Source organism: Phyllostomus discolor, chromosome 1 (genome assembly GCF_004126475.2).
Source record: "Phyllostomus discolor isolate MPI-MPIP mPhyDis1 chromosome 1, mPhyDis1.pri.v3, whole genome shotgun sequence".
NCBI lineage: Eukaryota > Metazoa > Chordata > Mammalia > Chiroptera > Phyllostomidae > Phyllostomus > Phyllostomus discolor.
The window spans coordinates 147535470-147562041 of record NC_040903.2 but is presented as its reverse complement, the minus strand read 5'-3'; the positions used below and the strand labels follow the sequence as shown (position 1 = coordinate 147562041).

The window sequence follows — 26572 nt, the reverse complement described above, 5'->3', positions numbered from 1 at the left end:
TGCCAATAAAAAGCCTATTAAATTCAAGTTAGATTACACCTGTCACTTCTTCCTTGTCCAAAACAATTACCATGGAAGAAAATAAATTAAGCTTAGTAATGTCACTTATTGCAAAGTTGGTTACTATAATAAAAAATGAATGGCTTTTCTAGGTGACTGCTAATAGATTAAATAATTTCAACACTGTTCTAATCTGAATACAGCAAATTATGGAACCAGTAAAGATGAAATAATAAAAGAAAGGTGATGAAGAAAGGAAATAAAGAACAGTGAAAAGTGAAATGAGGTATAGATAGACTTCACTTGTTTGCATTTTGTGAAATTAATGAAGACAATAGCAAAGACAAAAGCCTAAAAATATTAAAATCCAAAAGCAGTAAACATAAGCAAGTAAGAAAGTGCAGTTTCAAATACATACAATTCCAAAAGAGAACCTAACTTTGCACTGAAGCTGTGGAAAATTAGGTTCAAGTTCCAAGTAGGTTAAACTTAACTTTCAGCTTCTTAGGACCATGACTATTCAGCAAAATGAAAATAACCTGGCAGTCAGTTTCCATAAAACTTTGTCTTCCCTAGTAAATTCTCTCAACTAGTAGGAAAAATAAACAAAAGGAAATTTGTTTTTTATAGCCCTTATTTTTAGTTAAGATTCTTAAAAATTCATGAAGGCTTGGCGAGACAGTAGAGAGTAAACAGCTATTTACGGCAAGGAGTTGCGATGTGTTACCTGCTAGGGAAATGTTAAAGTCAAAAGAAATTTTGAAAGATCATTTATTCTCTTAGCCTTCATTAACAGAGAAGTTTTTGACAATTTATAAAACTTGTAGACTTAAAAATAGGACTTGAAACTATGACTATATTTAATACCATAATATTAACTAAGCTTTTAATTGGGTGTTTAAAAATTCAAAACCACAATTGCCCCAGGAAGTGTAACTGTTACTATTAAAAGAAAATTATAAGGATAATTACTTTCATCAAATTTATCAAACCCAATGCTATGCTAGTCACCATAAAGATCTACTGTACTTTTGTTCTTTCATTTAAGAATTGTAGGCCATTCACTCTTAAGTTACTGTTTAACTGGTAAACTGAGGCAAAATACTAAATAACTTGAGAAGTCACAAGTGCAAAGTCCATTGTACAAAACTACTGAACCGTGCTCCTTCTTTATATACTTTTCCAGATACAATTTAAACTGCCTGAGGAAAAGGTGAACTCTAAATTCCGCATAAAATGACTTTTACTGTTCCTTTATTTTTGCTTGAAAACTCCTTTCATACATTGCTGCCGATTCAATTTCACCTGTAGGTAATGAACACAGAACTCATTGTGGGGAGAAACAAGCCAGCATGTGAAAAAAGAGGAGTTATCAGATATACAAGGGAGTGAAACAGTTGATTGATGAACACTTTAACCACAATACTTTTTCTCTATCCTGAAGAAGATATTTTGAGTATTTGTTACCATTTTTTTTTCTGCGAAAAAACCCTATTAAGTCCCCAAATCTCCCAAGTTGATTACTTACCTGGTTCATCTGAATGCTGAATCCGGGCTTTTACTTCTGCTAAACTGGTCTCCCCCTCCTGGGAGACTGAAGCTGCTGCCCCCTCCTCGGGGTCCTCTACCTTAGTCACGGTAAAGTGTGGCATTGTTATAGAAGTCCTGTGCTTTTTTTCTGTGTTTAAACTTCCTTCCAGTCTACTTCTGCCTTACCCCTTCCTTGCAGTGTCCCTTTCAAACTCTGATCACTGCCTAGGGGAGACCGACGCTGGGAATAGGGAAGTACTTTCAGCTCACGTGATCTCAACACTTGGGAGTGGAACACTGGAAGACACACCTTCCACAGCGTTTATCTTTCGCTTAAAAGGATTAGAACTCCACCCTTTGCTTATGATTATTAAGCTCAAGAATCCCAAGAACTGTTTAGGCTGCTTTGGGAAAGCTGCCAAACGTTGGAGAGTGGCAGAAGTCACTAACTGCAGCCCACTGTGTGCTCACCACTTGTTTCTTTAAATTCCACCCCTCTGAGGAGTCATGATCAAAACCTCGGCCCTCATAGTTCACACCAGAAAGATTAAGAACAGTTCATTTCACAAAAGTCCCTCTTTAAAGAAAGACGGGCACTACATCAACTTAGAAAATGAAACAAATATTTGTAAGCTTCTGTTGTTGCTTTATTTCAAAGCATATGGATAATAGTCATATAAATCAACAAAAGTTTTTCTTATCTTTCAGAGGAGAACATTCATTAATCAAGTATTTAATGAATATCTAAATATTTTATATAAGGCATAGTTCTAGACCCTGTAGTGTATACAAGGGCATCCAAGAAGGGACATAAACTTTCCCCAAAGTCCAAAAGAGCAAAATATTTTTAAAGGAAAGAATTCAGAATTTTTCTTTTATTGGGCAGAGTTTAAACATGTTTTCAAGAAAAAATATCCAAGAGGTGCATAGTTTCTTCAGCACACACTTAACATAACATACTTAACTCTTGGTACATTCTATCTGCTAGTATCAAGTTCTCAGTTGATGACTTTAACTACAGAGTGTGAGGCCCTATCTAATCTCTGCACTGAGAGGAGTGAATTTAGTAATTGAGCCTTGTGTTATTTTCTATGTTGATAATACAAGAGCTTTGTTGTTAGTCACACCTGATAAGTAAGACTGCCCTAAATCTAACAGAGGAGGAATGATGGTTTACAGTCCTCATTTATTCAAATTTGTACCACTTTTAAAGGTGAAGGAAATCAATGGTTGTTAAAGACCTACTTTGTGCTCCTCATTGCACTTGAAACTTTTCATTATGACCTCATTTCATCATCAGGCTAAAGAACTTGCCGAAAGTCAGATCTTGTAAATGGTGTAGCCTAATTTAAAAACTTCTAATACCTTTGTTGGTAGGCAGCATGGAACTTTCATGGGGGGAAAAAAGTCATATGCTTACCTAAATTTTATTTTATGAGTTCCCGTATAGCACACTGGAATCACCTGGGGAGATTTTAAAATTACTGATGCCTGCGTCTCATCCCAGATAGCCTCATTTAATTGTTCTGGAGTAGAGCCTAGGCTACAAACTTTTAAAAGCACCCCTCTCCCCATGATATAGCCAAGGTTGAGAACTACCACTGTCTGGATAAAAGAAAAGTTTAACCTGCTAAGTCTTTGTAACTATTTTCATTGCTTTTTTTTTTTGAGGGGTAAGGGAGACAGGAAAGGAGAGAGAGAAACATCAGTGCAACAGAGAATCATTGATTGGTTGCCTCTGTTCATGCCTGGACCAGGGACTGAACCCACAACCTAGGTATGTGCCCTGACTGGGAATCGAACCTTCACGTCTTCAGTTACCCAAAGATGCTCCAACCAAGTGAGCCACACCAGCCAGGGATGTAACTATTTTTATCGTTGAGAGGAACTAAGTTAGATGTGGTAGTACCCTGGGTGATTTTTCCATACTTACAACTCAGATAGCTATTCTACCAATTTATTCAAAGAAACTTAAAATATTACCAAATTGTCAAAGATTTTAATATTATATCCTGGATTCCAAATTCTCGAATCCTTTAGTGCCACTGGATATTTCCAATAGGGTGTTGCCTTTCATATTTATCTTATAAAGAGTTGAATTGTGGCTAATCTTCTATAGTTGATGTACAAAAATAATGACTTGTGTTTATGAATCTGTGTACGGATTGTGCATATAAGCCTATGTACAATTTTATCCTCTAAATATCTCTCCCCTCTAAAAGGTAAACAAGTAAAGTAAAAACAAAGTAAACAAGTGGGAAGGTAACAAATTCCAATTAATCTACAATACAGTAATTTTTTTTTATCAACTTGATGTGTTGGTACCATAGTGATCAGCAATTTTAACATAGTTCTCTCCTAGAGTGTACTATACATAAAGTGCAGGGGAATAAAAAAATTGAAATAGTACAGAAAAACTTGGGAGGAAAGTGGTAAAGCTGAGATATGTGAATGCTGCATATAGAGAGTGGTTAGATTGAGAGGGTCAGATGTAAGAAATAGTTATTTTGACCTGGCTGGTGTGGCTCAGGGGATTGAGCACAAGCCTGCAAACTGCAATATCGCAGGTTTAATTCCCAGTCAGGGCACAAGCCTACATTGCAGGCCAGGACCCCAGTTGGGGGTGTGTGAGAGGCAACCAATCAATGTCTCACACATGTTTGTCTCTCCCTCCCTCCACTTTTCTCAAAAAATAAATAAAATATTTTTTAAAAAATAGTTATTTTTAGTACAATCGACTACCACAATGAGGTACCACTACACATCTACCACGATGGCTAAAACTGGTAAGACTGACAACACCAAATGTGGTGAGAATGTGGGTAAAAGGAACTTACATATACTGTCACTGGGGTGTAAACTGGTTCACCCACTTTGAGAAAGGGTCGGGTCCTTTCCCCTATAATCCATCAATTGTACTCCTAGGTATTCATCCCCCAAATGAAGACGTATTCCCATAAAAGGACATGTACAAGAATGTTCCTGGCAATTCATTACTAATAGCCAATAGCTGGAAACAACCCAGGTATACATCCACAGAAGAATGGATAAACTATGATGTGTTCATAAAAAGAATTGCTCTTCAGCTCTAAAAAGGAATGATCAGAGATACATGCAACAATATGAATAAAAGTGAAAAGCATACTATGTGAAAGAAGCCTTAAACAAAAGAGTACACAATGTTAGAATCCACTGATACGAGGTTTAAGAACAGGCAAAACTAACCTATGTACAAAAAAAAAACAAAACAACACAGGATAATGGCTGGCTATGGGGAGATGAAGGTGATTAACTAGGACAGAGCATGAGAGAACTTCCCGAGTTGATTGTACCATTCTACATCTTGATAGAGTTTAGAGCTCCACAAATGCATGAGTTTGTCAAAACTTAGTCAATGTTCACTTAAAATGTGTGTATTTCAATGTATAAAAAGTTTACCTTAAAAGAAAAAAATCTGCAAATACTGAATCTAATTAGTAATATGCATTTTGAAGGGCTATCAAATGGTAAACTGAAGCCTACAATTTACCTTGAAGTGTACAAATAAGATGATAGATACATGACAGGACAAGTATAATAAATTGTTAATGAGATGCTGGGTGGTAGATATATGGGTATTTACTATAAAAGTCTTTAAACTTTCTATATATTTGAAAGCTTTCATAATAAAGTGTTGAAAGAATACAATGAATTGACACCATTATGAAAAGGTATAGGCAAGTCACAGATTGGGAGAAATATACAAAGGACTTATATCTAGAACATATAGAAAAATGCCTTACAACTCAATAATAAAAAGACAATTAAATACTAAACAGGCAACAGATTTAAACAGACAATTCACAAAGGAAGTTTCACAAATGGCTAATAAACACTTGAAAAAGTGCCCAACATCACTCTGACTGGTGTGGCTCAGTGGGCTGGGCATTGTCCTGCAAACCAGAAGGTTACCTGCTCAATTTCAGTCAGAGCACATGCCTGGGTTGCAGTCCAGGCTCCCCTTTTTCAGGGCCTGTGAGGGATAGCTGATTGATGTTTCTCCCCCTCTTTCTCCCTCACTTCCCCTCTCTCTAAAAAATAAATACATAAAATGTTTTTAAAAAATGACCTAGAGCCCTGGCTGGCATAGCTTAATGGGTTGAGCTCGGGCTGCGAACCAAAGCATCGCAGGTTCGATTCCCAGTCAGGGCACATGCCTGGGTTGCAGGCCACGTAAGAGGCAACCACACATTGATGTTTCTCTCTCTCTCTCTTTCGCCTTCCCTTCCCCCTCTCTAAAAATAAATAAATAAATACATAAATCTTAAAAAAAAAAAGACCTAGAAAAGTGCCCAACATTATTGGCCATTAGGGTAATAACCATTAAAATCACAATTAAAACTGTTGGCAAGGATGTAGAGCAAATGTTGATTGCAATAAAAAATGGTACATGCTCTGGCTGGTGTGGCTCAGTAGAATCAGTGCCAGCCTCTGAACCAAAGGGTCACTGGTTCGATTCCCAGTCAGGGAACATGCCTGAGTTACAGGCCAAGTCCCCACAAGTGGGGGCACAAGAGGCAACCACATATTTCTGTTTCTCTCCCGCTCTCCCTCCCTTCTCCTAAGAGTAAATAAATACAATTTTAAAAAAGAACGTACAATCACTTTGGAAAATGTTCTAATAGTGTTTAATAAATTTAAACATACATCTACCCTATGACCCAACAATTCCTCTCTATGTATTTATCCAGGAGAAATAATAGCATATGTTCATAAAAAGTTGAACAAGAATGTTTATAGCAGTTTTATTCATAACAGCCCAACAGGAAACAGTCCAGGTATCTGTCAACAGGATAGTGAAACTGTAGTATATTCATACAATAGACTATTACTCAACAATAAACAGAAATGAACTACTAACATTCAACAACATGGATGAATCTCAAAAACAGTATGTTACACATTATTCTATACATACTGAAGTGTTTGGGAGTGAAGCACAGTGATGTCTGTAACTGTGAAATGCTTCAAAAATAGATGAATCAGTATAAGAAATATAAATATGTGCTAAAACAAATGTAGCTAAATGTTAATTGTAGCATCTGAAGGACAAGAATAGGGGTGTTCATGACACAATTTTTTTCAACTTTTCTGTGTGTCTGCAAATTTTCATAATAAAATATTGGAAAAAAACAGTGAATTGAAATATATGGGTATTAGGATCTAAGTATAAAGCATACCATCACTCACGGGTCAAATTCTGTTTCATGTAAAGTTAGATAGTTGTGTAAATGCTTTTCCAGTACTTTGATATTAGAGTGTTGAATGTTGTTTGAAATTAGAGTCATAAAATAGGTTTAAAATGTTTACATTTAAAAAACATTTATAATTTTCTTTTTTAAAGAGAGAGGAAGGGAGTGAGAGAGAAATATCAATTTGTTGTTCCACTTGTTTTTTTCTTTTTTTAATTGAGTTTTAGAGAGAAGGGAAGGAAGGAGAGAGGGGATTGGAGAGAGGGGGAGAGGGGGAGGGAAAGGGGGAGAGGGGGAGAGAGAGACAGACAGACAGACAGACATCATATCTCTCCTATATGCATCCAACTGTGGACCAAACCTGCAATCTAGAATCTAGGGAGGTTCCCTGAATAGGAATAGAACTAGCAAACTTTCAGTTTATGGGACAATACTCCAACCAAGCAAGCCACACAGGCCAGAGCCATTGGTTGCTTCTTGGATATACCATGACTGGGGATCAAACCTGTAAACCTTGGCATATCAGGATGATGCTCTGTCCAACTGAGATATCTGGCCACGGCCTGGTATTTTTAAGTAGTAAGATATAGGCCACGCTAGAAGAAAAGGACCTTTATAATGACATTACTCCATACACATCATAGTTATTTTAAGTTACTTTCAGTAAAATACTTTTTCTATGTCTGCCTTTTAAAAAAGAGATTTTATTTATTTTTAGAGAGATGGGAAGGGACAGAGAAAGAGAAGGTGAGAAACGCTGATGTGCAAGAGATGTATTCACTCCAACTAGGGACTTGGCCTGCAACCCAGGCATGTGTCCTAACTGGGAGTCGAACCAGTGAGCTTCTGGTTCACAGGCCAGTGCTCAATCCACTAAGCCGTACTAGTCAGGGCTGCTTTTTTTTTTTTTTTTTAAAGGACATTCTTTAGCAGAATGGGCCTACTTTGAGTAATATTTTCAAAGTACAATTTTACTATACTACACTACCCAATTATGTATTTTTAATCATAGCTAACAACTCATGATAACCAGCATTTTATTTCACTTAACACATCTATTAAATAAACAAAGACAAGTTAGGTTTAGTGAAAAGACTGAACCAATTAAGGGAAAGTCAATGGAAAATAATTTTCCATTGACATAAGGATTCTCTATCAAATTATAATACATTGTTATACTATGAAAAATGTTATAATATGAAAAATCAATCAACTTTACAGCAGACCATGTATTTACTTTGAGAACTGTATTATACAAAAATTATACAAATAATCTAGAACCACACAATTTCATTGCTGAAATGATTCTGAAAAAGAATCTAGTAATTCCAAGCTAAAAACATATCCATCATGCAAGAAAACTCTAAATTAGCAGTAAGCAAAATCCCTGAAATTAAAAAGCCACATATAGCCCTGGCTGGTGTGCCTCAGTGGATTGAGTGCTGGCCTGCAAACCAAAAGGACACCAGTTCGATTCCCAGTCAGGGCACATGCCTGTGTCATGGGACAGGTTCCCAGCAGGGGGAGCGTGAGAGGCAACCACACACTGGTTTTTTCTCTCCCTCTCATTCTCCTTCCCTTCCCCACTCTCTAAAAATAAATAAATATATATATTCTAAAAGCCTCATACATTTTGAAAACATAAATTTTACCAAATGTCATTCTGTTCATTCTTGAGAGTATCTTGTAGATATGATGTCAGTTTTAGAAACATGTTTAGTAACATTCTTTTTTTAAATAAAAAATATAATACCTGTATGCTATTAAAAAGCTGGAAATGTAAAACAGAACAGACTAGATTTCATGAGCACATACAAGGTAGACTTAATTCATCTTATATGTGTATACCTTTTCACAGAATTCTCTCTCAAGCTCTCTCTCACACACATCCTAAGGCAAAGTTTTATGTAAGTACTTTAAGTGTTCATGTGCATGTGCACACAGGCTACACAAGTTTAGTGGGAGTGCTGAGCAGAGAACAATGGATTTGCTTTGGAAACAAATTCAAACCTTCCTAAATGAACCTCTCCTAAACTCCTATAGTTTGAAGACACCATTCAGAGAGCTTTATTCACTATTGTGACCCTTAACCTTTAAAATTATAACCAGTTAATATTAATAGTTTGTGCTTATAGTATTTGGTTTACTAGACATAGTAAAGAAAGTGAAATTTTCAAGCTACTTGGAAAGCTACTTCCAAGCAGTTGCTCCTAATGAAAATAACTTACTAGTTATTATTTCAAAATATTTAGGGTGGATATTCTTATTGAATTGTTGCAACCACTAGCCAGCAACTAAATACAAGTAAAAACTAACTATATTATACTTCAATTTTCTTGATCAAGGTAAATTTATAAATAACTTTTAGCTACAAAGGTTAATCATGTTTTATCCTCAGCTGCAAATTCTTAATATGCTTTGTTCTATAAATCTTTATGACAATCAAATCTGCAATAATTCATCCTATTGAGAGAGATGTGTTTGAGAGGCAAAAGATCTGAATTTCTTTAAAATATCTAACTTCATATATGGAGTTATATGAAGAGAGGAAAGAGATCATATGTGCCAGAGCAGAGATTCTTAAGAAAATTATCAGACTCGCATGAAAGACTAACCCACTCTCCACCCCTATTCAGATACTCATAATTCAAAGGGCCACTGGTAGGGAAACACTACCCCACATCCCCTTGAACGTGGTATAATTCAGGTTAGGCAAACATGAAAGGCTGTGAACCATTATTTTAGAACAATGCTTTGCAAATTATTTCTTGTAAAGGACTATTTTTCTTTAAATTTCCAATTCATTGTGGGCTAAAGATTTTGTAAAAAAAATAAAAGTGAATTACTAGAAATAAAATATACTATGAAATAAAATATACAAAACGTAAGTTTCAATTTTTATTATTAGGTTCAACAGACATAAAACTGCTCTATCAAACTACCATACAAGTTCCTATAAAATGCTCAATTTCTGAGCTTATCGCCTAACAGACAGGTAATAAACAGCTAATGGATCAGCATCCCCTGCACAGTACACTCTGAATAGCTCTGTGTTAGAGAATGTTGTAAGATAATTTTACTGAAAAAGAATGAGCAGTTCACTATTTAAATTTAGAGCTATAGCTGGAGTCTGAGAAGTAAACTGTCATTCTTTCTTTTTTTAAAGATTTAATTATGTATTTTTAGAGAGTGGGGAACGGAGGGAGAAAGATAGGGAGAGAAACATCAATGTGTGATTGCCTCTTGCACATCTCCAACCAGGGACCTGGCCTACAACCCAGACTTGTGCCCTGCCTGGGAACTGAACCAGTGACCCTGTGGTTTGCAGACCAGCACTCAAACCAATGAACCACACCAGCCAGGGCAGACTCTCATTCTTAAGTAGGAGAAGTATATACATTTCCTTTTTTACCATATTCAGCAAACCCTTCTTTCTCCCGCAGGTACTACAACAGTAAATATTAGTTTAATACATGAAAATGGTCACAAATACTAAATTTTACCTTACTATGTAGACAATTATAGAAAAAATTAAATGAATTAATCATTTTGGTGAGGACCAACTACCATGGATAACAGGGACATAAACTTCTAAATCTCAAAATTATATGACTGTCTATGAAAATGGATTTTTTATAAAATGGCATCAGTAATAAATACAGTATAATGTATTTGGGGGCTAACAACTGAAACATAATACTGTTGATAAAAAAAAAACAACAACATTATTTTCTGGTGGATTCATAATATTGTAGAGTAAGGAAGACAAAGAGTTCTCCAAATCAAACATCAGGAAAATCTCATGCTTTGCTGAGACTGAAGAAATTATGCATCTATTCAGTATATATGTGAGTGCCCACTGTGTGCCAGGAAAGAGGAATGCAAAGGAGAACAAGACACTGTTCCTACCCTCAAGGAACTTGTGATCTTGTTATCCAATTAAGGATATAATAAAAGGTTGCTTCCAGCACTTGGCTATTGTAAATTGTGCTGCTATGAACATTGGGGTGCATAGGTTCTTTTGGATTGGTGTTTCAGGGTTCTTAGAATATAATCCCAGCAGTGGAAGTGCCAGGTCAAAAGGCAGTTCCATTTTTAGTTTTCTGAGGAAATTCCATACTATTTTCCACAGTGGCTGCACCAGTCTGCATTCCCATCAACAGTATACTAGGGTTCCCTTTTCTCCACATCCTCTCCAACACTTGCTTGTTGATTTGTTTATGATGGCCATTTCACTGTGTCAAGTGGTATCTCATTGTGGTTTTAATTTGCATTTCTCTGATGGCTAGTGATGCTGAGCATCTTTTCATATGTCTCTGAGCCCTCTGTATGTCCGTCCTCCTTGGAGAAGTGTCCAAGTCTTTTGCCCATTTTTTTTAAAGATTTTATTTATTTATTTTTAGAGAGGGAAGGGAGGGAGGGAGAGGAGGGAGAGGGAGGGAGAGGAGGAGAGGAGAGGAGAGAGAGAGAGAGAGAGAGACAGAGAGAGAGAGAGAGACGAGAGAGGAGACGAGAGAGAGACGGAGAGAAGAGAGAGAGAGAGAGAGAGACAGAGACATCAATGTGCAGTTGCTGGGGGCTATGGCCTGCAACCCGGGAATGTACCCTGGCTGGGAATCGAACCTGGGACACTTTGGTTCCCAGCCTGTGCTCAATCCACTGAGCTACGCCAGCAGGGTTGCCCATTTTTTAATTGGGTTTTTTGTCTTCCTAGAGTGGAGTCATGTAAGTTCTTTATATATTTGGAGATCAAGCCCTTCTCTGAGTCTCATCTGCAATATGTTTTCCCATACAGTTGGTTCTCTTTTCATTTTTAATGCTGTTCCTTTTGCCATGCAGAAGCTTTTTAATTTGATGAGGTCCCATTGTTTATTCTTTCCTTTATGTTCCTTGCTCTAGGGGGACATATTGGTGAAAATGTTGCTGCGTGGAATGTCTGAGATTTCCCTGCCTATGTTTTCCTCTAGGACTTTCATGGTGTCACAACTTAGGATCAAAAAACTATGGCATATTTACACAATGGAATACTATGCAGCAGAAAGAAAGGAGGAGCTCCTATCCTTTGCAACAGCATGGATGGATCTGGAGAACATTATGCTAAGTGAGATAAGCCAGGTGGTGAGGAACAAATACCATATGATCTCACCTTTAAGCGGAACCTAATCAACAAAACAAACAAGCAAGTAAATATAACCAGAGACACTGAAATTCAGGACAATCTGACAGTAACCAGAGGGGAGGTGGGAGGGGATAATCGGGGGGAAGGGGAAAAGGGTTTTTCAGGAACAACTATAAAGGACACATGGACAAAACCAAGCAGGGGGTTGGAAACAGGGGAGGGAGGTGGGGATGCTGGCTGGGGGTGGGAGAATGGCGAGTGGTGGGGATAAATGCAGATATCTGTACTTGAACAACAATAAAATAATAAAAAAATAAATTTCTTGAAGAAATGGATGAATAAAGCTAGAATGTGATTTTAAAAAGATATAACAAAGGTAATATAAACCAGGATTATATATACAACACAGTATAAACATAAGGAAAGAATCTTGGAGAGCACAGCACACTATCACCTTGACCTAAAGTTGTGTCTTCTCTAGAGGAAAGAATGTAGGATGGCTGATGGACAGCCACCTTAACTTGATAGCTACATCAGCCCAAATACAAAGAAGGAGTTACCAAAAAGCATCCGAGTCCTCAGAGCCCTGAGATTCCACTGCTACCTGTTGTTTACTATATTGCTACTCCTTATATAAGGCTGCCCATCTTTTATTAGTCTAATGTCATTATAGTCTAGGTATGATAGAACCCCAGAATCACTAATCAAAGAGGTAGCACTGACAGCTATTTCATTTCTGATGTGCATATTTCATTCTTTTATTATGAAATACTTGCTAGATGGGCTTCTAGTCAACACTATAAACCGTATATAGAAAATAAAACTGATATTAAGCAACATATTGTCAAAACTTAACATAATCCAAAAAAAGAAAACTAAAAACACAATTCAAAACAAAATATCCTGGTTTTTACCTCATAGAAAATAAGTCTTTATAAGTTATTATTTCCTCCCTCCCTTGCAACAAAACTCCATTTTAAAATAGATCTACTGCCCTGGCTGGTGTGGCTCAGAGGGTTGGGTGTCCTCCTGCAAACAGAAATGTCACCAGTTTGATTCCCAGTCAGGGCACATGCCTGGGTTGCCAGCCAGGTCCCTGTTAGGGGTATGCGAGAGGGCAACCACACATCAATGTTTCTCTCCCTCTCTTCCTCCCTCCTTTCCCCTCTCTCTACAAATATATAAATAAAATCTTTGGAAAAAATAGATTTACTGAGACTTGGGTCCAAATAAGAATATTCATCCAAATAAGAATATTCATTAACTTCAGCATTAACTTTAGCCCTGGCTGGTGTGGCTCAGTGGATTAAGTGCCCACCTGTGAACCAAACAAAGGGTAGACGGTTCAACTCCCAGTAAGAGCACAGGCCTGGGTTGTGTGCCATGTTCCCAGTTGGGTGGGTGCAAGAGGCAACCACACAGTGCTGTTTCTCTCCCTTTCTTCCCCTCTTTCTAAAAATAAATAAATAAATAAAATCTTTAAAAATAAATAAAACCAGTGTCGCAGGTTCGATTCCCAGTCAGGGTACATGCCTGGGTTGCAGGTCATAACCCCCCAGCAACCACACATTGATGTTTCTCTCTCTCTCCCTCTATCTCCCTTCTTCCCTCTCTAAAAATAAATAAATAAATCTAAAATAAATAAATAAATAAATAAATAAAACCAGTAATTCATACTTTTAGGGCAGATTTACTTTTAGGAACATAGAACCTTAAGTTATTTGGAAAACATGTCATATTGCTAACTTCCCCCTGCCACTATCTCCTTTCATGTCCCCAGTACCAGACAAAATATTTACAAAATGTACATAGAACATAGAAAATGCATTCTTTTATGCTTCCTCTACCATACTCTGTAACTGAAGCTTAATTAATGTTTCAACAGAGCCAACTACTATTAGTATAGTAGAGAAAGTGCAATGACAAGAACAATGGTATTAGAATCACTCACACCTAGATTCAAATCACTATTCTTCAATGTATTATTTGTATGATCTTGGACAGCTTACTTAACCATATTGGCTTCAGTTTTCTTCTGGGTAAGAAATCCCACATTAGTGCAAAAGAAAATAACTTTTTTAGAGTGAAAAACTATCAAAAACAATGAGTCTTCAGGAAAGGAAAGAATTAACTTCATCTAATAATCAGTAAAGAGCACTTTGTATTTCCCATTAATTATTAAAACTTTATTTGGAAATTTTAATAATTAACTGGAAAAATTTTAATGATAAACTAGAAATAAATCAACAAAACATAATTTACATGCATTTTACAATATAAATTAGCCAGCTATAAAAATAAGTATTACTTCTAAAATTTTTTTAAACAGACTTTTAAAAAGGTTTTATTATTTATTTTTAGAGTGGGGGGAAGGGAGGGAGAAGGAGAGAGAGAGAAACATCAATGGGCAAGAGATACTTTGATTGGTTGTCTCTCGCATGCCCCCGACTGGGGACCTGGCCTGCAACCCAAGCATGTGTCCTGCTGGGAAGTGAACTGGCAACCTTTCAGTTCACAGGCCAGCCAGCACTCGATCCACTGAGCACACCAGCCAGGGCTAGTTTTTTGTTTTTGTTTATTTTTAAAAGCTAGATGGTAATACTCTCAAGATAATATAAAGTAGAATTTCAGTTGGATTTAATTTCTTACAGCTCCTCAAATTGGAAAGGTATATGTATATACAAGGATTTTTAACTATTAGTGTTTCTCTTTTCAAATTAGCAACATGAGAAATGAATAGCCTTACCCCAAAGTAAAGCAAACTTAGCTACTAAAATGGAGAAAATTTATGTTCCACTTTGGTGAAATTAAAGCTATCTACCCAAATGGTTTCAACTATAAACAGATGAATTGCTATCGAGTGAGTATTTTGTATGAGTTGCTGAAGGCCATTAGAAATGTAATAAGACTTAGCAATGCAGTAATAAAAATGCAAAGCAGAAGTTGCCACTGATTGATTTATCGAGGAGGAAACCAAAGACTGAACCCCGCTCTAGGCTAAAATAACAGAAATTGTAAAAGAAAATAAAGAAAAACAAAGTTAGGATTAACACCAAAGCATATCTATCATTTCCTTATAACTTAATTCTGCTTTTGTTTTCTACTTCTGTTATACTTTTCAACTACAAAAAAACCCCTTCAATTTTAGAAGGAAAACAAAAAGCTTCAGACCTTACATTTTTTTAGTTAAGACATCCAAAGTTAACTTCAAAATTTCAGGTTCTGCATTGCCTCTCAAATTGATTTATACACAATATGAACTTCATTCTGAAATTTTGTTAACTCTAAATTCCACTGATGATTTAATGGTAACTTAAAATTCTTCAAAAGTAAAATGCACCTGAATATCAGAAATGTTTAAATATGGCAAAAGAATACCTCAGAAGTGAGCAAATACGGTAATATTTACTATTAATAAACTATTGTGCTCCTGCAGTTAAAATGTAAACTGCTGTGTATGTATTGTACTGGGTTGGCCAAAAAGTTTGTTTGTGCTCATGTCTTCATATTTAATTGCTGGGATTCTACAAAATATAACAATGTACTAATCACAGGGTTTTAATGGGAATATCTTGTTTTGCCCATTTACTTTAACACTTCATTAAAATAATACATTGTTTTATACATTCAAAAATATAATTTCATAATTCCTACAACATAGCTCTCCAAACTTTCATACCTACTGTTAAGAAACATATTCACCAAGAACTTAAAACACATATAATTTGCATTATTCTTTTTTTGTCAAAGTTCCCTTTTTTTTTAAATTTTTTATTTATGATTTTAGAGAGCGAAAGGGAAAGTGGGAGAGAAAGAGAGAGAGACTGGTTTGCTGTTCCACTTATTTATGCATTCATTGGTTACTTCTTATATGTGCTCAGACTAGAGATTGAACCCACAACCTCAGCTTATGGCATGATGCTTTAAGTGACCTACCTGGCCAAGGCGAGACAATTTGCATTACTGTGAGTTAACAAGCCCACCAGGTATAGCTGTGCAGACTGTGTCAGGACAAAGGGCAGGGGGCTGCAGGCTGTGGGCTGAGATCCAGTTTGGCCTTCTCCAGTGAAGCTTGGAAGGGGTGCTTTTTTAGGATTTGCACAAAAGTTTTGTTAGTCCACAAGTATTTATCAGGCAGAGAAGACAAAACGAGAGTTCACATCCAAAAGTTTACAGCATAATATCACCCTCATAGCTCATTACAAATTGCCTTAAAAGTCAGCATTAGAAACATTTCCCTCATTCTAGTAGCCTTAAAATGGGAAAGCATGACTTTTATGAGGTTCACAGGTCCCCAAGAGTGTCTTCTTCTTCCTTCTTTTCTATTCCAGTACAGGTAATATCAAAACAAAGCTTATGAGAATCTGGAATTAAGAAACATGCCACTGAGAGGAAAAGAATGAAAGTGCCTGGTAGGAAGAATTAGTGAGGACACAGAAGAAACCACTACAGATAAAAGACAAGTAGTTGAAGCAATCACTTTACCAATTACTGATATTTAATTGAATTATCTAGAGCATTCTATGACAGACTTCTATGAAAGAAAGCCCTTTCTATTAAAGCACCTTAATTGCAACTCAAATTTTTAAAACTTTTTTATTACAGATATTTTCCAATATAGAGAACTGTTAAAGGCATCCTCATGCACCTTTGAATCCAATTCAACAAATTATAAATGTTTGTCAATCTTGTTTTGTCTCTCTCCCCTCAACTTTTTTTGGGGGGACGGGGAGGACATTTCATTTCATCAGTAAATACTTCTGTGGTAGGCAGTTAGACAGACATGATGAAGATGATGCACCAGGTACAAAAGAAGGTCACGGACAGAATGCCTCAGGTGCCTAGCAACCGGCTTAAAACTGAGGAAACAAGGACCTTACCTCCAAGGTAACCTTTCCTCCCCTGACACACTGTTGGTTATATGGTTTAGAACCCCTGACTTTTCATCTCACTGGTCATGCAGTTTGGACCTTCCCCCTCCTGGCATGTTGCTAGTCAAGTTACAGATTCTCCTCCCCCACCTTAGAGAAGAAACAAGGGGCCAAAGATGGCCCCACTTAACTCTCATGTGAGCCCTTACACGCACAACCACTCTTAAGCATTAATCCCCCAGGACAGTGAGGTCAGTGAAGTTCTGGCCTGCATCAAATACATCCGGCTTCACCTGTGTTTGAGCTCCAGGCCCAGAAAACCAGCAAAACAGACAAGCCACACCACAACTAACCTCAGGAACAGCTGCACTGACTAATGACCCCCCAGCTCTGGTGTTGACCAGTCAGTGGAGACCATATTTCTGAAAGGATGCACCTGGAAAGCTGATGAATAGTCTATTGAGACCCTCCCCATGGGAACTCCCCTAAGATCCTGGCCCTTAAAAGCCCTTAGGATGGTGGACCCAGATTGGCAGTATACTCCCCGACCCCTGTTCTGCACTCACCTTTCCTTTCCCCCCTTCTTCCCCTCACCCAAGTGCATTACCATTACCTCCCTCTCTCCTAAGCTCCAGGGACCCTTCTTTAGCCTCTGTAACTTGTTGCCTGAGCATATTTCTTCTATAGCTCACTTCATCTATCTCTATGACTTTCTAAAAAAATATTCTCTTATAGTTTTGACTCTTGCCTCTGAAGTCTTTCTTAGTCAGAACTCAAGCATGGAAGTTGCTGAAGCAAGGTCTGGTCTGACTCCACCGGCCTAGCACCTGGTGCCATTTTCACCACAGCCAACATTTTAATATGAAACTCCACAGACAAAGGCTTTACATTACCACAAAGTCATATACCAGTACATATGCAAGAAAACTCACAATAATTCCTTAATATCATCTAATACCAAGTACATGGTCACATTTCCCTGATTATCTCAAAGTGTCTTTTGTCAGTTGTTTTGTTCACATGCGGATCCAAAGTTCACACATTGCATTTGGTTGATACTCTTTATCTGTAACAGCTTTCCCTCCCTTGTCACACTCTCTCTCCACTCCATGCCTTTTATTTGTTGTAGGATCTAGTTATTCAACAAAATTTCCCATATTCTGGGTCCAGCTGATTGTTTTTTTTATGGTACAAAACAGTATATTAAAAAGTTTAATCATTGGCTATGGAGTATGAAGAAAGGGGAAAACAGCTGTGGTTTATAACCAAAATATTTCAGACAACTGATACTGAAAACCCTTAAAGACAAACCTATCAGAGGATGATCAGGTGAGCCAGGAAGGTAACAAATCCATGTATTTTTATAAAAGTATCCATCTTACTACATTATGTACTTACTCTACTCATAGCAGAGTGCCAATGTGAAAAGCATAGTGTTCAATAACCAGATGATATTAAAAGTATATTTAAAAGAAGAGTCATGATCACCTGTGATTGGCAATACAATGTAATTCACTTATTTTGGTTTAAGATAAAAACTGTAAGTTTCTTTTGCAAAGTATTAAAAAAGTGGTTTGGTACTCTGAAACATGTTCTTATGTAAAAAAAATAGCTTCTGAAGTTTCTTAGTCAAACATTATTCTTATTAAACCCTAGCAGGAGAAACTGATGAGACCTATTGATAATACAGAATTGGTAGATCAGCCAAGTAGGCTAAATGTCCATGTGTAATGTAATGATTTCAAGCACAGATCAACATTTTATAAGACCTACTGACATTTAAGGAAAGCCTGCTGCTTTATTAACTTGGTGAACTGTTCACCCTTCAAAACCCAGCTCAAGTGAGAAAGTGTTTAGCATGCATGTAGCATTAATCACTTTTTCCTTTTGAGCTGTGGTTTTCAACTATGATTTTATCTGAGAACAAGCTGAAGAGCTTTTAAAACTACTGATGCAATTAAATCAGAATCCCTGGGAAGGAGGCAGAGGTATTTTTTTTTTTAAAGATTGCTAGATCATTCCCAATATACAGCCAGATGAAGTATCACTGCTTTTGTAGGTACATTTCATTTATCTTTCTCACAGTATGTTTTTAATTTTTGTTTATATTTATCTTTTTTTACTATAGATCTTCAACTCAATACATAGTTATTAAGTACGAGTTATGTGACATCACCATTATTCTGGGTCCTGAAGATACAGAAACAATGTTGTATCCCTGTCCTCAAGAGAACCATACAGCCTAACTGAGAAAGAGAACATATAAACAAAACATAAATTAAGTGAAATAGGTGCTGTATAGTAATAGTCTGTATAAGGGATGTAGGGAAATACAGAATTATTCTATTTGTGTATGGGGTTGAATCAGAAAAGTTGACTCCTTAAAGGAGGGACTTACTTTAATTATTTTTGCATTTCTAACACCTAACATTCATTGCTCCATAAAAACTTGGTAACAGTGAGTCCAAAGTTGGTATACACAGAGCTCCTTGAACCAACTGGCTTTTACTTTTACTCCACTTCAGCAATCCACTCTCAAGGCTGCACAGCATAGCGTGTTAACACAGGAACTGCCCCTCCTCTGAAACCATTAACTTCAACATTCAGCTGTCTGACTTCAGTGTTTTATCCTTCCACATCTTTCAGAACCACTTTACCTCATCAGTTCCTCCAGCTTGTTAGCATCTCCATTTTACCTCAGTTCATCATTTTCCTCTGTTGTATTTTTCTATTGTATTATTCTGAAATGTGCTGTATACCTCTATTTTTGTATTTTATTATATATTTCTATTGTTGCATTTACCATACAGCATTATAATTTATATGAAAATGGGTTTTCTTTTCTATTAGACCAAAACTTTCCTTAGAACAGGTATTAGATTCTTTTTATCAGTACTGCATTGTTAACACCCAGAACAGGACCTGGACCCATAAGTGCTCAGTAGATGTTTGGTAAAGCTCTGATGAAATGGTGTTCTGTCATTTTCACCATTATGGCTGAGCTCTCCAAAGGCTGAAACTATATTTTACCTGCATATTTACTGTAACATCCTACCAGAGTGCCTCACACATATTGGAACCTTTATTGAACTGTAAAAGGCTAAAATGTATAAGGCATATAAAAATACGTTCCCTGATCCTTTTTGGTATTATTTTAACAGTCATTTAAGACAACCAAATGGTTAATGAGGAAAATGTAATAATGTTCATCCTAGCAGAGGCAAAATTAGGTAAACAGAAAGCACTGGATAGAAGCCAGGAGGACTATGCTTCAGTTTTGGCTTTGCCACTCTGTGATCTACAAAATAACCATCTCTGTAAACCTTAGTTTCCTCATTCATTAAAATGAGGTATGACCAGAATTCAATTCTTGATTATCTGAGGTTCTGTAACATGCTATGTGCCTCTTAAAAAATTTTTACTATAAAAGTGATACACTCAATGTAAAAAGTTTTACATATTCTTTTGAATTGTTTAAATTCCTACTTTCCATTCTACTTTCAGAACTCTCCAGAGAAAACCACTCTGAACAGTTCCTTCTGTACCTTTAAGACATTCTTCATGCATAAGCAAATACAGTGCTAAGAGTCTTGATTTTATTTATAAACTGGACAGTCCCATACATTCTAATGGAACCCTAACAATGACATGAAAGTAGGCCAAGTATTGGGTTGACCAAAAAGTCCATTACGGTTTTTTGGTATGATTGCTCTAGTAGTGCTTAGTTGTCTTTAACTTCATTTGAAACAATTTTGTTAGACTGTATCGTCACAGCTGTCATATCAGTGTGCATTAAAAAAACATCAAAATTGGTGAATTTTTTTTTATTTTTTACACTGTTAATCATCCCCTCAATGATTTTATTTTTCTTAAACTTTTTTAAAGATTTTATTTATTTATTTTTAGACAGGGAAGGCAGGGAGAAAGAGAGAGAGAAACATCAATGTGCTGTTGCTGGGGGCTGTGGCCTGCAACCCAGGCATGTGCCCTGACTGGGAATCAAACCTGTGATGCTTTGGTTCGCAGCCTGCGCTCAATCCACTGAGCTACGCCAGCCAGGGCAAAAATTGGTGAATTTTTGTGCAGCTATTTTAATACTGAAGGTAGAAGAAAATACACAGCATTTCTGGCATATTGTGCTATATTATTTCCAGAAAGGTAAAAAAGCAACTGAAATGCAAAAAGAGATTTGCATAGTATATGGAGAAGGTGCTGTGTCTAATCAAATATGTCAAAAGTGGTTTGCAAAGTTTCTTGGTACTATTGACATTTTGGCCAAATAATTTTTTGCTGGGGGTCTGTCTTATGCACCAGGAGATGTTTAGCAGCACCCCTGGCTCCACCCACTAAAGACAATAGTGGTAGATAGCTGACATACTCAAACTATCCAAATCAACAAAGTTATTGATGAAAATAAAAAATGTGTCTTTTATTTTACAGAAAAAACATAATGAACTTTTTGGCCAACCCAATATTTATACTTTGATAGCAGAAAGATAATTACCTACTTTCAAAAGACCAACAGCAGAAAAAATTAAAACACAGAAATAAGTATTTAAACCAGTGTGCTTTGGCAGATGGGGCTCAGTGGATTGAGTGCTGGCCTGCAGACTGAAAGTTTGCTGGTTCAATTCCCAGTCAGGGCACATGCCTGGGTTGCGGGCCAGACACCCAGTTTGGGGCGTGCAAGAGGCAACCGATTGATGTTTCTCCTCCACTCTGATGTTTCTCTCCCTCTCTTTCTCCCTCCTTTCCCCATCTCTAAAAAAAAAAACAAAAAAACAAAAAAAAAAACACTTCCTTTGTCACTCCTACCTTGTGCAATGTAATGGGAGTAAAAGGTATATAAGAAAAGAAACTTAAGGTGGTAAGCTTCTCTACAGGAAGAAATATGGGAGGCATGGCGATTATGGGGAAAGGATTGAGAATCATACTATTAGAACCACAGAGGCATAAGTAGAAAGGGCCAAAATCACAGAATTCATCCTTGCTGGTGTGGCTCAATGAACTGAGCACTGGCTTGCCAACCAAATGGTCACTGGTTCAATTCTCAGTCAGGGCACATGCCTGGGTTGTGGGCCAGGTCCCCAGAAGAGGGCGCACAAGAGGCAACCACACATTGATGTTTCTTTCTCCCTCCCCCTCCCTTTCCCCTCTTTCTAAAAAGAAATAAATAAAACATTTAAAAAGGAAAAAATCACAGAATTCTAAATATTAAAACAGGCAACACAATTCTGAAACATACTACGGGCCTAAAGATAGTCAATTGTAGAAAAGGAAGTAGTAGTTTTCCTATACTAACTCCAGCCCAGAGACAAATGTAGATTACATATATCCTTCATTTTCTTGACAACAGCATCCTTTGACGATCTCCATCTCACAAGGGCATTATGAAATCAAAGGTGAAATAATGATATTTATAGCCAGTTCCTTCTAATGGCGGGGAAAATATATGAGATGACAATTGTAAGAATTGTAAAAAAATTAAGAAAGAGAAAAAGCAGGTCATCCTCAAAGTAGCAAATCAGTTTCCTGAGAATATGGGGGGAAGTGTGATCCAATGGCTAGACAGTTAATTTCCCTTTCATTGGGTACTATACAGTATTTAAACATTAAGGACTGTGTTAGATACAGAGCCAAGTTCTAACTTCTGTACTCACCTAAAGAACACAGATTTCACCTAGACATGTCCCCAATTTTATCCCTATAGTATAAATCAATACCATTCTGGACTGTAAAGAATGCTTACAAGTAAGATAGTATCCGGGACAAGGATACTGTTCTGCAAAGCTAACACATTACAGAAACAAGCCCACTTTTAAAAAAAATACAAATATAATTCCGTAACATATAAGCCACAATTTAACAACACTTAACTATAAATTACCTAATGACAATTACAGCAATTAAAAAAATTATCAAACTTAAAGTCTTCACCTGGTATTTTCTAAAACCTAAATACAGTAAAATAAATAACTAAAACTATAATTTAATGTTAATTTGGGGGAAAAGACATTATTTTTTATTTCATAATGTAATTTAACACTGTGATACACAGTGTAAAGTTAGTCAATTTGAAAACAGTTAAGTTCAGGAACCAACCTGTAATACCTCCATTAAATAAATGATTCATTGAGGATAAGTGAATTCTAGGACTATAAACTTTACCAAATCTACCTTGTCTCCAGACATTTAAAAATACAAACAGAAATAAGGAACTAAAATCATTCTGGTTTCCTGCACCCTTTAGGTTAGGAGGAGCAATACTTCCTGACGCTAGAAAATGGCAAGTCAGCCTCGCTTTCACAAGTCAGTGGTTGAAGCTATTGTTTTCAAATTTGGGCAGAATATCATTTTTAGAGTCTAAAATTCCTAAAAGAAATTTTCATATCAGATATATCTATATTAGAATATAGAACAAAATACATAAAAATATAAAACTAAATATGTAAAGGAGTACAGCAGTTCTCAAACTTTAGTCCTAAACATGTTCTGATCTCCATTCACCTCTCTCTTTCCACTAAATCCAATGAAAACTTCCAGGCTAGCCAAACAGAAATTGGTTCAAGAAGCTAAAAGTCTGCAGTGGTCAATCTCTAAGTCAGAAGTGGCTTGTGTGCTAGCTGCTTCCTGAGTACAAAAGTTCAATACTCAATATATTCTAATTAAAGTTCCAAGTGAAAAAATTATGCAGTAATCAGGCCCTAAAAGTCTCTTTAGAATTTCTTTATCGGAAAGAATAGCACACTGAATGTAATCTCTCCAGCCTCACCTGGAGTGAACTTAGCTACCTGAATCACTATCTCTGTAAAATATAATTTTTTAAGGCCCTGGCCAGGTAGCTCAGTTGGTTAGAGCATCATCCCAATACCCTAAGGTTGTGGGTTTGGTCCCCAGTCAGGGTACAAAAAGCAATCAATGAGTGCATAAACAAGTGGAACAATAAATCAATGTTTTTCTCTCTCAAATCAGTAGATTAAAAAAAATTAAAAAGAATTGTGATACAATATCTGAAGTCTTTGTAGGAAAGCCAATAACTAATATATGATCAATACTCCTTGTAAGTGGCCTTTAAAGCAGACTATAAAAGTTAAAGCCCCCAGAGCTATCTTAAGTCAAAATATAATCTTTCCTTTTACCATACACCTTCCCACATGCAAATTACTACTGCAGGAGCCACTATGCTAACCATTTCAAACCGTTCCTAGGCATCTCAAAAAGAGGTACCCTGGTTCCTGATTTCTGTATAAAAAAAAAATCGATTTCCCAGAAGACAGTCATCCTTGGTAAACAAACCAGTACTGAAATAATCTTGTTATTTGTGTTTCTACTTACCTTCAGTAACATCCTGGGGGTTGGAAGTCCGGTCACTGGCTGGATCCAATGCCACAGTTGCCAGTGAAGTGGTGGCTCCAGACATTTCACTCATAGGCTCACTACGGCTTGTTTCAGGCACACTTTCCCGGGAGCTAAATCTTACTCGGGAACTGGATCGAGAGCTGAGGTCTGGGCTGGTGTCTGACAAACCTGGAATGTCATCGATCTTTGTTGGTGTCACCATGAACCGAACTGAAGCCATCTTGGTGGTGGTTTCTGGAGGATGCATTTTTCTTTTCCTTTATAAGGGCAAAGAGAAAAAAAGGGAAAACCAGCAAAATCCTTCCTCCTACACTAGCTGCTTTTGATCGCAAAAATAGAAAACTTTAAAAAAATCAATTACCTTTATTTATACTACACAGAGCCCAAATAAGAATCTTTATACTCAGAATTCAAGCAGACTGTCCTAGAAAGTGCACTACCACTAGCTGAAAAATATTTTTTTAAAAAAGACAAAACGATGCCAATCTCATGTAACTTTGTTCCTTCAGAATGAATAGCTATCTAGCTATGTCTCCTGGTCCAGAACTGCAGGCTCAGTGCCATGGTCTTAGAGAAGCAGGTGAAGCCTTTCTCTCCTCGACCCTCAGGTTTCGGCCAAGGTAGTTAGTCCTTTATCTGGTAAATGTCCCACGGTTTTAGTTGAGCAAAGTGTGCACAGGCCCACCCTTATCATGCAAATATAGCAGAGAGGTTGCAAAATGGTGTACACCGGCCACCTGTTGTATATCAGGTGAATACCCCACAGGTCTGGCTGGGAGGAGGTGTGTGTAGGGCCACCCGAGGTTTTTGAGGCCGATAATTCCACTTGGGTCTGGTGGGAGAGGTGCGCAAGCATAACGGGAAAAAATCCCACACAGAACAGAGGAGAATGAGAAGAGAAGGTAAGCGGAGGAGGATGCTGGGGCGAACGGATTTCTGCCTCAGAGAGGTCTGCAGGGGGGTGGCCCGCCCGCTGTTCTCGCAGAAAGGTCCCAGGTATCTGAGAAGACTCTCGAGCAGATCGAGACACCTGACTGCAGCTATGGGTCGTGGCAGGGTCGTTGCTAGTCCATCGAGCTCAGGGTCCGCTCCTTGGGTTTCTCTTGCGTGTGACAGCACGGGCCACCCCTTCACTGAGAGACGCTTCTCCCCTACCAGGTCCCTGGCGTAGGTCAGCCCCTCGCCGTTTCTTCCATTGGAGTCCTAGCAGAAGAAGTGACGGGCCCTCGCAAGCTGACACTAGCTATTGCAGGAGGGGGCGGCAATGAGGGTAGGAGGAGGTCGCAGGCACGGGATCCCGACGCCAGCTGACACGCAGTGCGCGCCGCAGCTGTTGTTTACAAGCCGTAACTGTTTCAGAGCCGCAGGCCGTCCTGGAGGGCTCGGGATGCGTGGAAGGCGCCCCCTCCCCAGCGAGGCACCCAAGTAGCAGTTACGTGACCTCACCGCTCCCCGCCCCTGGTTTGGTGGGCTGTGCCGGAGCCGCTGCAGCCCGTTCCTTCTCTCCGGGCTTATTCCTCATTCGAGGTTAACGGTCCAAGAGAAGTCGGGGCGCGATTGGAGGGAGGAACTGTCCCGCTCGGGCCCGGAAGCCCCGCCCAGCCTCTGCCTCCCGCAAAACCCGACAGAGACGCTTAAGCGCATGCGCGCTTGCTGAAGTTGCACTGGAGCTGGCGGGTGAGGGGTGGGCAGGGCCGAACATGGGAGGACCGGAGCAGGACGGGAATTGTAGTTCGGTGTTTGGCCCTGAGCTACCAGTGCGCCACACAAAACAAATCCTTTTCTTTCTAGGTCCTTTCTTGTGTCTACTCACTGTGGAGGCACCTCGGGGAGCAGGCACTGCCTCTTGCCCTTAGAATCTCAAAACTCCCTCTTTAATAAAGAGCGTCTCTGAAAAACTCAGCAATTTTTTTTTTTAATTCACAGCCCTCCCACTACCATATATCTAGTTTGACCCTCCATGAAGTATTATGCAGAGATCTAAAGCATTTTATCAGCGATTTCAAATGGTGTTGATGCAAGAGCCACACTGGTGTGCCACAATAATCTTAAGCATCAGTACCTATTAATCAGGGGCCCTGACCTCTTTTCCCTTAGATTGTCAATAAAAAAAATGACAGAGCCAACACAATAGCCATCGCAGTGTGGAATGGAATCAAAATTCTATTTTTTGTCAGATTGGCAAAAAATATATCTTTTGGTTGCCCAAAAAAATTTTAGTAATTAGTTTAGTATGTACATGAGATGAGAAAGGGTGGAAAATCACTGCATATGTATCCTCAAATTTATGCCTTTGTTATTTTCACCCTTTCTCTGTGCTCAAAAATGCTATGTCCTTCAGAAAGTATACATCGCTTAAATCATGTATTTATCTATTAAATATGTAGTTTGTCCACCATACCTAATAAAGATGGAAAAAATGCTATCTTCGACTTTCTAGTCAGGCTGAACATTCCATTAAC

The 26572-nt window shown here is 37.8% G+C and overlaps 1 protein-coding gene across 4 annotated transcripts in view; it reads right to left on the bottom strand.

Annotated features, from left to right (window-relative positions):
• The window catches only part of SLC12A6 (solute carrier family 12 member 6), a 99097-nt gene extending 73416 nt beyond the window's left edge, over positions 1 to 25681 (bottom strand). The window contains exons 1-2 of one of the 4 annotated variants that reach the window (XM_036031324.1): positions 24472 to 25681; positions 24087 to 24367 (exon numbers count right to left, since the gene is read on the bottom strand). In XM_036031324.1, coding sequence (XP_035887217.1) covers positions 24087 to 24357 — 271 coding nt within the window. In that variant the 5' untranslated portion in view covers positions 24358 to 24367; positions 24472 to 25681. Of the gene's footprint in view, positions 1 to 1528; positions 3165 to 24086 lie in introns of those variants that run through there. The other 3 variants (XM_028504241.2, XM_028504242.2, XM_028504244.2) reach the window with 3 other exon arrangements.
• Between the last annotated feature and the right edge of the window lie 891 nt (positions 25682 to 26572).